We start from the raw sequence: 12,011 nt of genomic DNA on the forward strand, positions 1-12,011 counted from the left end.
AGGAGCTGGCAGAGCCAGGGGACACAGCCCTGAGCTGCACCAGGGGAAATTCAGGCTGGATAGCAGGGAAAAGCTCTTTACAGAAAGGTGATAAAGTTCTGGAATGTTCTGCCCGGGGAGGTGATGGAATCACCATCCCTGGGTGTGTTTGACAAAGCCTGGATGTGGCACTGGGGGCCAGGGTTGGGTTGAGGTGCTGGGGCTGGGTTGGACTCGATGATCTTCAAGGTCTCTTCCAACCTGGGGATTCTGTGAATTCTGGGAATTTGGGGAATTTGGGAATTCCTGGGGACCGGGGAGGTGGTGGAGTCCCCATCCCTGGGTGTGTTTAACAAAGCCTGGATGTGGCACTGGGGGCCAGGGTTGGGTTGAGCTGTTGGGGCTGGGTTGGTCTTGGAGATCTCTTCCAACCTGGGGATTCCGTGAATTCTGTGATTCTGGGAATTCTGATCCCCACCTTGTCCCCAGCCCAGGGCACTCAGTGCCACATCCAGGTGACACCTGCAGGGATGGGCACTCCACACTTACCTGGGCAGCCCCTGCCAAGGCCTGAGCACCCTTTCCATGCAGAAATTCCTCCTGGTGCCCACCCTGAGCCTGCCCTGGCCCAGCCTGAGGCCGTTGCCCCTTGTCCTGTCCCTGTCCCCTGGCTGTCCCCTCCTGTCAGGGAGTTGTGCAGAGCCACAAGGTCCCCCCTGAGGCTCCTTTTCTCCAGGCTGAGCCCCTTCCCAGCTCCCTCAGCCCCTCCTGGGGCTCCATTCCCTCCCCAGCACTCCCTCACCACAGCTCACTGCCCCATCGCTGCCCCTGTGCCAAACCACTCGCAGCAACTCCCAGCTCATGGTTTACATTCCTTTGGTGTTTCCTCCCTCCCCCGAAGAGCCCAGCCGGGCTTTTCCCCCCTCCAAGCCTTTTTTCCCCCTCCAAGCCTTTTTTCCCCCTCCAAGCCTTCTTTTCCCTGGAACCTTTGGCCAAGCACTGTTGAACTGCCCCGGTTATTGAGATTTCCATTCTTTACTCAGCCAGCTGCAGCAGAGCTCAGCTTTTCTGGAGCCTCTCCCCCTTGTTTATTTGTGGGTGCTGATTCCCTCACCCAAATCAAACACAATCAACCCCCGGACACCCCAAAAACGACTCCCTGGGGGCTGCAGCGGTTCCTGGCCGGGGTTCCAGCAGGAAAGCTGCCCTGCCTGCAGCCCCTCTCACCTCAGCCCTGCTGGTTTTGTTCTTGCAGCGGTGGCACAGCAGCGCCAAGGCCTCGTGTCCCTCCCACAAAGCCCACTGGGTCCTTATTGTCCCTGTGATGTCCCCGGGCCATCAGTGCCCTGCTGCCAGGGTTTCTGGTGTCCCAGAGCTGTCCTTGGAGCAGCAGGCTCTGTGTCCCCAGGCTTTTTAGGGCATTGGTTTGACATTTAATTAAAGCTGGCAGCGCACAGCAGATGCCTCTGAGCTGAGCTGCTGCCAGGAGTGCCCAGGCAGCTGTCCCTGTCCCCGTGTCCCTGTCCCTGCAGGAGGTGTGACATGTCCGCACCGTCCCTGTCCCTGCAGGAGCTGTCCAGCCCTGTCCCACGTCCCAGTCCCAGCCCTGTCCCCATGTCCCTGCAGGAGCTGTCCAGCCCTGTCCCCACTGTCCCTGTTCCTGCAGGAGCTGTCCAGCCCTGTCCCATGTCCCAGTCCCAGTCCCAGCCCTATCCTCCCTGTCCCTGTCCCTGCAGGACCTGTCCAGCCCTGTCCCCATGTCCCTGCAGGAGGGAGGTGCCTAGCCCTGTCCCCATGTCCCTATCCCAGCCTTGCCCCCATGTCCCTGTCCCAGCCCTGTCCCCATGTCCCTGCAGGAGCTGTGACATGTCCCCATGTCTCAGTCCCAGCCCTGTTCCCATTGTCCCTGTTGATGCCCAGCCCTGTCCCCATGTCCCTGTCCCTGCAGGTGCCCAGCCCTGTCCCCATGTCCCTGCAGGAGGTGTGACTGTCCCCATGTTCCAGTTCTGTCCCCAGTCCCTATCCCTATAGGAGCTGCCCAGCCCTGTCCCCATGTCCCTGTCCCTGCAGATGCCCAGCCCTGTCCCCATGTCCCTGCAGGAGGTGCCCAGCCTGTCCCCATGTCCCTGTCCCAGCAGGAGCTGTCCAGCCCTGTCCCATGTCCCAGTCCCAGCCTTGTCCCCATGTCCCTGTCCCTGCAGGACCTATCCAGCCCTGTCCCCATGTGCCTGCAGGAGGTGCCAAACCCTGGGATGGGAATGGGAACGGGAACGGGAGCAGGGATGGAGCAGGAAGGAAAGGCAGGGATGGGTTGGGAAGGGAAAGGCAATTCCAGATTGGGGAGGGAAGGCAGGGAATGTAGGGAAAGAAAAGGCAATGAGCGGTGGGGAAGGAAGAGGCCATGAGCTGTGGGGAAGGAAGAGGCCATGAGCTGTGGGGAAGGAAGAGGCCATGAGCTGTGGGGAAGGAAGAGGCCATGCTGTGGGGAAGGAAGAAACCATGAGCTGTGGGGAAGGAAGAGGCCATGAGCTGTGGGGAAGGAAGAGGCCAAGATGTGGGGAAGGAAGAGGCCATGAGCTGTGGGGAAGGAAGAGGCCATGAGCTGTGGGGAAGGAAGAGGCCATGCTGTGGGGAAGGAAGAGGCCATGAGCTGTGGGGAAGGAAGAGGCCATGAGCTGTGGGGAAGGAAGACGCCATGAGCTGTGGGGAAGGAAGAGGCCATGCTGTGGGGAAGGAAGAGGACATGAGCTGCGGGGAAGGAAGAGGCCATGAGCTGAGGGGAAGGAAGAGGCCATGAGCTGTGGGGAAGGAAGAGGCCATGAGCGGTGGGGAAGGAAGAGGCCATGAGCTGTGGGGAAGGAAGAGGCCATGAGCTGCGGGGAAGGAAGAGGCCATGCTGTGGGGAAGGAAGAGGCCATGAGCTGTGGGGAAGGAAGAGGCCATGAGCTGCGGGGAAGAGGCCATGAGCTGTGGGGAAGGAAGAGGCCATGAGCTGTGGAGAAGGAAGAGGCCATGCTGTGGGGAAGGAAGAGGCCATGCTGTGGGGAAGGAAGAGGCCATGAGCTGTGGAGAAGGAAGAGGCCATGCTGTGGAGAAGGAAGAGGCCATGCTGTGGGGAAGGAAGAGGCCATGCTGTGGGGGAGGAAGAGGCCATGCTATGGAGAAGGAAGAGGCCATGCTGTGGGGAAGGAAGAGGCCATGAGCTGTGGGGAAGGAAGAGGCCATGCTGTGGGGAAGGAACAGACCATGCTGTGGGGAAGGAAGAGGCCATGAGCTGTGGGGAAGGAAGACGCCATGAGCTGTGGGGAAGGAAGAGGCCAAGATGTGGGGAAGGAAGACGCCATGAGCTGTGGGGAAGGAAGAGGCCATGAGCTGTGGGGAAGGAAGAGGCCATGAGCTGCGGGGAAGGAAGAGGCCATGCTGTGGGGAAGGAAGAGGCCATGAGCTGTGGGGAAGGAAGAGGCCATGAGCTGTGGGGAAGGAAGAGGCCATGCTGTGGGGAAGGAAGAGGACATGAGCTGTGGGGAAGGAAGAGGCCACGAGCTGCGGGGAAGGAAGAGGCCATGCTGTGGGGAAGGAAGAGGCCATGAGCTGCGGGGAAGGAAGAGGACATGAGCTGTGGGGAAGGAAGAGGCCATGAGCTGTGGGGAAGGAAGAGGCCATGCTGTGGGGAAGGAAGAGGACATGAGCTGTGGGGAAGGAACAGGCCACGAGCTGCGGGGAAGGAAGAGGCCATGCTGTGGAGAAGGAAGAGGCCATGAGCTGTGGGGAAGGAAGAGGCCATGAGCTGCGGGGAAGGAAGAGGCCATGAGCTGTGGGGAAGGAAGAGGCCATGAGCTGTGGGGAAGGAAGAGGCCATGAGCTGCGGGGAAGGAAGAGGCCATGCTGTGGGGAAGGAAGAGGCCATGAGCTGTGGGGAAGGAAGAGGCCATGAGCTGTGGGGAAGGAAGAGGCCTTGCTGTGGGGAAGGAAGAGGCCATGAGCTGTGGGGAAGGAAGAGGCCATGAGCTGTGGGGAAGGAAGAGGCCATGCTGTGGGGAAGGAAGAGGCCATGAGCTGTGGGGAAGGAAGAGGCCATGAGCGGTGGGGAAGGAAGAGGCCATGAGCTGTGGGGAAGGAAGAGGCCATGAGCTGTGGGGAAGGAAGAGGCCATGAGCTGTGGGGAAGGAAGAGGCCATGCTGTGGCCCATGGACAGGCTTTGCCTGGGCTCTGCTGAGCCATCTGTGTGTAGAAGGGAATGAACTGCTGAGAACCCACTCCAGCTCTGAACTGAGCAGCAGCAGGACTGAGCCCTGGCTTCTCTCCACTTTGACTGCAACAGCCCCAAGGAAAGCAGAGCAGGATCTACACTGCATGGACTCAGCCCAGTCCCTCCCTGCACGGCACCGAGGCAGCTCTGGGAGAGGGGGGAATCCTCAGGGAGGCAGGAACTTGTTACCACGACATTTTAATGAAAATCTTTTGCTAGGATTTTCTTCTGCTGAGAAGCTGAGGAGCCTCAGGAAAGAAATGTAAACAATAATGATCTGCTGTTGTGGAATGCAAGAGGTGCTTCCTTGATTGGTTCATGTCGAGTGTTTTTACTTAATAACCAATCAAGGATGCAGCTGAATCCATTTTCTAGTTAGTTATGAGTGTTATTAACTTCTTTTTATTTTTGTTTATTTTTTGATGAATCTTTTTTCTTTACTTTTTTAGTATGGCTTTAATACAGTATTTTCAATATAATATAATAATATTATATATATTATATATATATAAAATATAATAATTTAATACAGTATTTTCAATATAATATCTATTATAATGTAATAAATCAGCCTTCTGAAACGTGGAGTCAAGACTCTCATCTCTTCCCTCACCCTGGGACCCCTGCAAATCTCACAGCAGGAACTGGAGGGAACCAGCACAGAGCAAAGCAGCAATCAGCCCCAGGCTGGGCTGGGAGCAGCCCAGAGTGCAGTTCTGGAGCAGCTCTGGAGCTCTACACTGCTCACACTGCTGGGAAAAGCCCTGGCCAGCATTTTGGCAATTTATCCTCCAGCCTTTCCTGGGGTGTCGGAAGCCAGGACGCCCCTCTGGGTGCCTGCAGCCAAGGACACGTGGGGTTTTGATCTTAGCCCGTGGAGCAAATTACCAACTCTGTGTGGAGAATCACAAGCCACAAAAGTTTAGATAGCACAGTAATAGTGATCACAAAGTAAAGAGAAAAATTTTAGGATGTTGTACACGGGAATTTAAGACTTTGTACGTGGGGGTCTGAGGCTCCAAGATGGAGGAATCAGGGCGTGCCTTGTCTTTCTTCCTTCTTCTTCCTAACCTCCATAATTTGAGTAACATTAGCACTTTTAGATTGGTTTAGAATAGAAGCTGACTGCCCAACATAGGTAATTAGTATTAGAACAGAATTGTAAACACAGTACACGTAGTTTTTAGTATAAAAAATAGCACCAGCCCCGTGGGAGGGCAGTGTGCCCCTGGCTGACCTGCTGAACAGATCTCGGCAGGCCAGACAGAAAAGATTTTAAATAACAAATAATAAACAACCTTGAGAACGACAGCCGAAGACTTCTGACTCCTTCCTCGACAGCCGGGTTGAGAAAAAAGCCTCTCTAACACATCCAAGAGTCGCCTTAACAGCGGTAAGCCCAGACTTAGGGGGTGCCACACTGAAAGGAGGGAGCAGAAGAGGCAGCCAGTGGCACCAGGGGCTCTGGGGAGGGCAGCACAGCCTGGCCGGGGTGGGGACAGGGCCAGGGACATCCTTGTCCCAGCACCTCGGCTCCCCACTCATGACTGGGGCACGGGAGCCACTGCCAGAGGGATCTGGGGCTCGGATAAAAGCAGAGATGAGCTCCCCTCAGTCCCAGGCTGCACATGGCCCCATCCTCATGGGAACGGGGATGCTGCTGTGCTCTCCTGGGATCAGATCCCAGTGCTGCTGCTCCTCAGCCTCTCCTGCAGTTTCCCCCAGCCTCTGTGGGACACTGGGATTTATCTGCAGACTGACTTCTGTTTGTTTGGGTCTTTTTTTCGCTCAGCTTTTACTTTGGAGGTGAAATGTGACAAAGCGGGGAAGCAGAGCGGCCTCAGGCTGCTCAAAGCAACACCAGGTTGGTTTTCCACCCAGCCCATCCCGCCAGCTCCACAGGGAGGTGACAACAGCAGGGTGACAACAATGCCACGGAGAGAGGCCGCGGATGGGCTGACCCCTGTGCGTGACATGGTGCTGTTTAGACAATTTAATTTACAGTAAATGAGAAAGCAGAGCCTGATCCAACACAGGGAGGAGTGCCAGGTGCCACTGGTGGGGACAGGGAGGTGCCAGGGCTGCAGGTAGGACACAGCCAAGCCTGGCTTCAGCTGCACCAAACCCCTCCTGCAGCCCCGAGACCCTTCACAAGCACAGCCCCAGAGGGTTCTCAGAGAAATATTTACACAAACAAAGTGAAAAACCTGAAAATTCCTGAGACCCCTCATAACTACAGCCCCAGGGAAACATTTACAACCCAGCAGGGAAAAACCTGAAAAGCTCTGAGACCCCTCACAATAACAGCTCCAGAGGGTTCTCAGAGAAATATTTACACAAACACAAAGTGAAAAAACTGAAAATTCCTGAGACCCCTCACAAGCACAGCCCCAGGGAAACATTTACAGCACAGCAGGGAAAAACCTGAAAATTCCTGAGACCCCTCACAACAACAGCCCCAGGGAAACATTTACACAAACTCAGCAGGGAAAAACCTGAAAATCCCTGAGACCCCTCACAACAACAGCCCCCGAGGGGTCTCCATAGAAATATTTACACAAACACAGAGTGAAAAGCCTGAAAAGCCCTGAGACCCCTCACAAGCACAGCCCCAGAGGGTTCTCCAGAGAAACAAACTGCAACAAAAATTTGCACAAACTCAGCGGGGAAAAACCTGAAAAGCCCTGCAGGCCCAGGGCTGGGGAGGGGGCTCAGGGGTACTGCCACCATGGGGGTGAGCTCTGGGGGGCCAGGAGGGGGCTCAGGTACTCACACGATGTGGGCCAGGTTTGGGGGGTCAGGAGGGGGTTCAAGAATGGGGAGGGGGCTCAGGTACTCACACGATGTGAGCCAGGTTTGGAGGACCAGGTTTGGGGGGTCAGGAGGGGGTTCAGGGATGGGGAGGGGGCTCAGAAGGGGTTCAGGGGGGGCTCAGGTACTGACATGATGTGAGCCAGGTTTGGGGGGTCAGGAGGGGATTCAGGAGGGAGTTCAGGGATGGTTTGGGGGCTCAGGGGGGGCTCAGGTACTCACACGATGTGGGCCAGGTTTGGGGGGTCAGGAGAGGGTTCAGGAGGGGGTTCAGGGATGGGGAGGGGGCTGAGGAGGGGGCTCAGGTACTCACACGATGTGGGCCAGGTTTGGGGGGTCAGGAGAGGGTTCAGGGATGGTTTGGGGGCTCAGGGGGGGCTCAGGTACTCACACGATGTGGGCCAGGTTTGGGGGGTCAGGAGGGGGTTCAGGGATGGTTTGGGGGCTCAGGGGGGCTCGGGGGGGGCTCAGGTACTCACACGATGTGGGCCAGGTCCAGGGGCCGCTCGGGCTGCTCGGGGAACAGCGGGCGGGGCGGGTCCCGGCTGGGCACGCAGCCCAGCGAGCGGCTGATGGCGTGGCTCAGCTTCTTGGCCGGGGATTTCTGCGGGGACAGCACAGGTGAGACAGGGATTTTGGGGGGGGGAACGACACAGGTGAGCTGGGGACGGCTGGGGGACAGGCACAGGTGAGATGGGGATTGCTGGGGAACAGCACAGGTGAGATGGGGACGGCTGGGGGACAGCCACAGGTGAGATGGGGAGGGCTGGGGACAGCACAGGTGAGATGGGGACGGCTGGGGGACAGCCACAGGTGAGATGGGGATGGCTGGGGGACAGCCACAGGTGAGATGGGGACGGCTGGGGGACAGCCACAGGTGAGATGGGGATTGCTGGGGAACAGCACAGGTGAGATGGGGACGGCTGGGGGACAGCCACAGGTGAGCTGGGGACAGCTGGGGGACAGCACAGGTGAGATGGGGACGGCTGGGGGACAGCCACAGGTGAGATGGGGATGGCTGGGGACAGCACAGGTGAGATGGGGACAGCTGGGGGACAGGCACAGGTGATATGGGGACAGCTGGGGGACAGGCACAGGTGAGATGGGGACGGCTGGGGGACAGCCACAGGTGAGATGGGGATGACTGCGGGACAGCACAGGTGAGATGGGGACGGCTGGGGGACAGGCACAGGTGATATGGGGACAGCTGGGGGACAGGCACAGGTGAGATGGGGACGGCTCAGGGACAGCACAGGTGAGACAGGGATTTTTTGGGGGGAACAACATAGGTGAGCCTGGGGGAACGACACAGGTGAGATGGGGATGGCTGGGGGACAAGCACAGGTGAGATGGGGATTCTGTGGGGGGAACAGGCACAGGTGAGATAGGGGATTCCTGGAGGAACAAGCACAGGTGAGCCCAGGATTTCTGCAGGAACAAGCACAGGTGAGACAGGGATGGCTGGGGAACAACACAGGTGAGCCTGGGGATTTTGGGGGGGAACATCCACAGGTGAGATGGGGACGGCTGGGGGACAGCACAGGTGAGATGGGGACGGCTGGGGACAGCACAGGTGAGATGGGCATGGCTGGGGGACAGCACAGGTGAGATGGGGATGGCTGCGGGACAGCACAGGTGAGATGGGGACGGCTGGGGACAGCACAGGTGAGATGGGGACAGCTGGGGGACAGCACAGGTGAGATGGGCATGGCTGGGGGACAGCACAGGTGAGCTGGGGATGGCTGGGGCAACAAGGACAGGTGAGTATAGGAATGTGCCTCCTGTTGAGGGAGTGACAAAACCATCCCCTTAAAAAGGAAAAAAGCCCAGAAGTTTCTCTCCTCGATTAGGGGAAAAGGCATCTCACAGGACCTGGGGGGCTTCACCTCAAAGTAAAGGATGGCTAATTGGACAGGAGCAAAAAAGTCCCGCCTGAGCAATTCACTAGGAAAAGGAGAGAACAAAGAAACTAATTGCCTTTGTGAGGTGTTTACCAGGGGCAGGAGGGCCTCTTGCACCTGGCTCGGTTTTTCTCCGTAAAGATTTTTGTTATTTTGCCTTTTATTAAAACCTTTTTGTTTCCAACACTCCCACAGGAGCCATCCCGATGATTTCATGCCTTCTGAGGCAGCTGAGCTATCCTGGGTGTGAAATAGATCTCCAAGAGCTCATGAGACCTGGCTCCAGGAGAGCCGTATTTCAGGTGAGCCCGGGATTTTTGGGGGAACAAGGCCAGGTGAGCCCAAGATTTTTGGGGGAACAAGGCCAGGTGAGCCCAGGATTTTTGGGGGAACAAGCACAGGTGAGCCTGGGATTTTTGGAGGAACAAGGCCAGGTGAGCCCGGGATTTTTGGGGGAACAAAGCCAGGTGATCCTGGGATTTTTGGGGGAACAAGGCCAGGTGAGCCCAGGATTTTTGGGGGAACAAGCACAGGTGAGCCCGGGATTTTTGGGAGAACAACATATGTAAGCCTGGGATTTCTGGATGAACAAGCACAGGTGAGCCCGGGATTTTTGGGGGAACAAGGCCAGGTGAGCTCAGGATTTTTGGGGGAACAAGGCCAGGTAGGCCCAGGATTTTTGGGGGAACAGGCACAGGTGAGCCCGGGATTTTTGGGAGAACAACATATGTAAGCCTGGGATTTTTGGGGGAACAAGGCCAGGTGAGCCCGGGATTTTTGGGGGAACAAGGCCAGGTGAGCCTGGGAAGGAAGGGCAGGGGCAGGCACCCACAGCTGGGGCAGGCAGCAGAGGGCACAGGAGCAGAAATGCCCAGCACTCCTGGGAAATCAGCACAGGCTCTGGGAGTTCTGGGAGGCTTCGAAGGGCTCTGACGGTGGAAATTGAAAGTTTTAACAAAATGATGGAAGATTAGGAAATAAACCAGTTACCTGGGGGCTCTCTCAGGAATTCATCCCATCCCATTAAGGGATTTTTGCACTCTCTGAACACAGAGGGGGCATTCTGAGGGGAGGGACAGCCACTTCCCAAATTCCTGTCCTTTACAGGCAAAGCCGAGGTGCTGGGGACAGGCAGGAGTGACTGGATCTCCTCTCACAACTCCCCTCAGTTGTGCTAAATTATGGCTGCTGCTGCTGGAAATGAAGGGATGGGACTGTTCTCCAGCTAAGGAGGATTTATTGCTCAGATAAACATTAGTCTCAGAGGCTGTGAGATTTCAGAGGAGCAAGCACTTGGCTGTAGTTTAGGAGCAGTCCCGAGTTTCTTCATTACAGGGAAACATGTAACTTCCTAAGCTGACAGACAGCTGCCACAGGGTTTATTTTACTTTTTGAACCTATCACTTTTACTTACTTCTGCTGCACTATGGATACTTTTATCTAATGGGCCTCTAACTCACAGGCACACTGCTTTTGTTATAACTTCTAAACTCTCAGTTTATTCCATACATCACAAACCCTTCACCATCTTACCCAATACAGTTTCTCTCTTACTTAAGGGATATTCTTACTTACACCTATAGAAACATACATTTATGATTTATAATTTATTTATTATTTTTTATTTATGTTTTTTTCAGCTAGAATTTTTTTCTGCTACATGTCTGTGTATTGTATTTTGACATTAATCTAAGTGTCTTCCAAGGCTAGAGATTAAACTCTCTAGTGCCTGTAGAAGTTTTTGGCTTTCTGATTCTCACACTAAATGGCCTCACAGCACCAGTGACCCCAGGTCCTTGGCAGTGCTGGTGACACCCACAGGAATGACCAAAAAATGGGGTTTAAATCCCATATTAACTTACAAAATTAATTCTGAAAATAATACTGCACTCACTGAGCTGCCAGCAGTGACATGGGACCCCTGGTGATGGTCTTTTCCATAATAATTCCATAATTCCTCCTTTTCTCCAGGCTGAGCCCCTTCCCAGCTCCCTCAGCCCCTCCTGGGGCTCCATTCCCTCCCCAGCTCCGTTCCCTTCCCATCCTGGGGTGTTCCCTGGGGTTGCTGTGACCCCAGTGCAGGACCCAGCTCTTGGCCTTGCTGTCCCTCAGCCCGTGGAGCCATGCAGGCTGTCCTGGTCCCTCTGCAGAGCCCCCTGCCCCAGCAGATCCCCATCCCACCCCCTGGGGCTGTCCCTGAGCTGGGCCAGGCTGGTGCCCTGCATGCCCTGAAGGTGTTGGGCAGGACAGACCCAGCCCTGAGCCCCTGGTGCCCGTGCCCAGCTGGCTGGGCCTCCGTGCCAGGTTTATCCAGCGGGAATAAACAATAAACCCACTCCAGTTCCCTGTTTACACCCTCTGGTGTTTGAAAAGCCCCGTGGAGCAGTTCTGCTCCAGACCCTGAACGTGCCTGAGGCTGCTCTAGATTCAGCTACCCAGGAGGAACATCCCCACGCAGGAGGAACATCCTCATCCAGGAGGAACATCCTCACCCAGGAGGAACATCCTCATCCAGGAGGAACAGCCTCATCCAGGAGGAACGTCCACACCCAGGAGGAACATCCTCACCCAGGAGGAACATCCTCACCCAGGAGGAACATCCTCATCCAGGAGGAACATCACCACCCAGGAGGAACATCCTCATCCAGGAGGAACAGCCTCATCCAGGAGGAACAGCCTCACCCAGGAGGAACGTCCACACCCAGGAGCAGTGCCCCTGACCCCAGGAGGAATGTTCCTGCCCTGGAGGAAGCCCTGATCCAGCAGCAGTGCCCTGCCCCAGGAGCAGTGCCCCTGAGAGCAGGAGGAATGCCATGACCCAGGAGGAATTCCTCTATCCAGGAGGAGTGCCCCTGACCCAGGAGGAATGCCCTGCACAGGAGAAGCCCTTACCCAGGAGGAATGCCCTGCACAGGAGATGCCCTTACCCAGGAGGAATGCCCTGCCTAGGAGCAGTGCCCCTGCCCAAGAGGAATGCCCTGCCCAGCAGAAGCCCTTACCCAGGAGGAATGCCGTGCCCATGAGGAATGCCCTGCCCATGAGGAATGCCCTTACCCAGGAGGAATGCCCT

At 56.3% G+C, this 12,011-nt stretch overlaps 1 protein-coding gene across 5 annotated transcripts in view; it reads right to left on the reverse strand.

Annotated features, from left to right (window-relative positions):
• DTNB (dystrobrevin beta) overlaps positions 1–12,011 on the reverse strand; it is a 159,130-nt gene that overhangs the window by 109,311 nt on the left and 37,808 nt on the right. For all 5 annotated transcript variants that reach the window (XM_038132084.1, XM_038132085.1, XM_038132083.1 and 2 more), the window contains exon 10: positions 7,520–7,644. In XM_038132084.1, the coding sequence (XP_037988012.1) occupies positions 7,520–7,644 (125 nt within the window). The remainder of the gene's footprint in view (positions 1–7,519; positions 7,645–12,011) is intronic.

This window comes from Motacilla alba, chromosome 3 (assembly GCF_015832195.1).
Source record: "Motacilla alba alba isolate MOTALB_02 chromosome 3, Motacilla_alba_V1.0_pri, whole genome shotgun sequence".
Taxonomy (NCBI): Eukaryota; Metazoa; Chordata; class Aves; order Passeriformes; family Motacillidae; genus Motacilla; species Motacilla alba.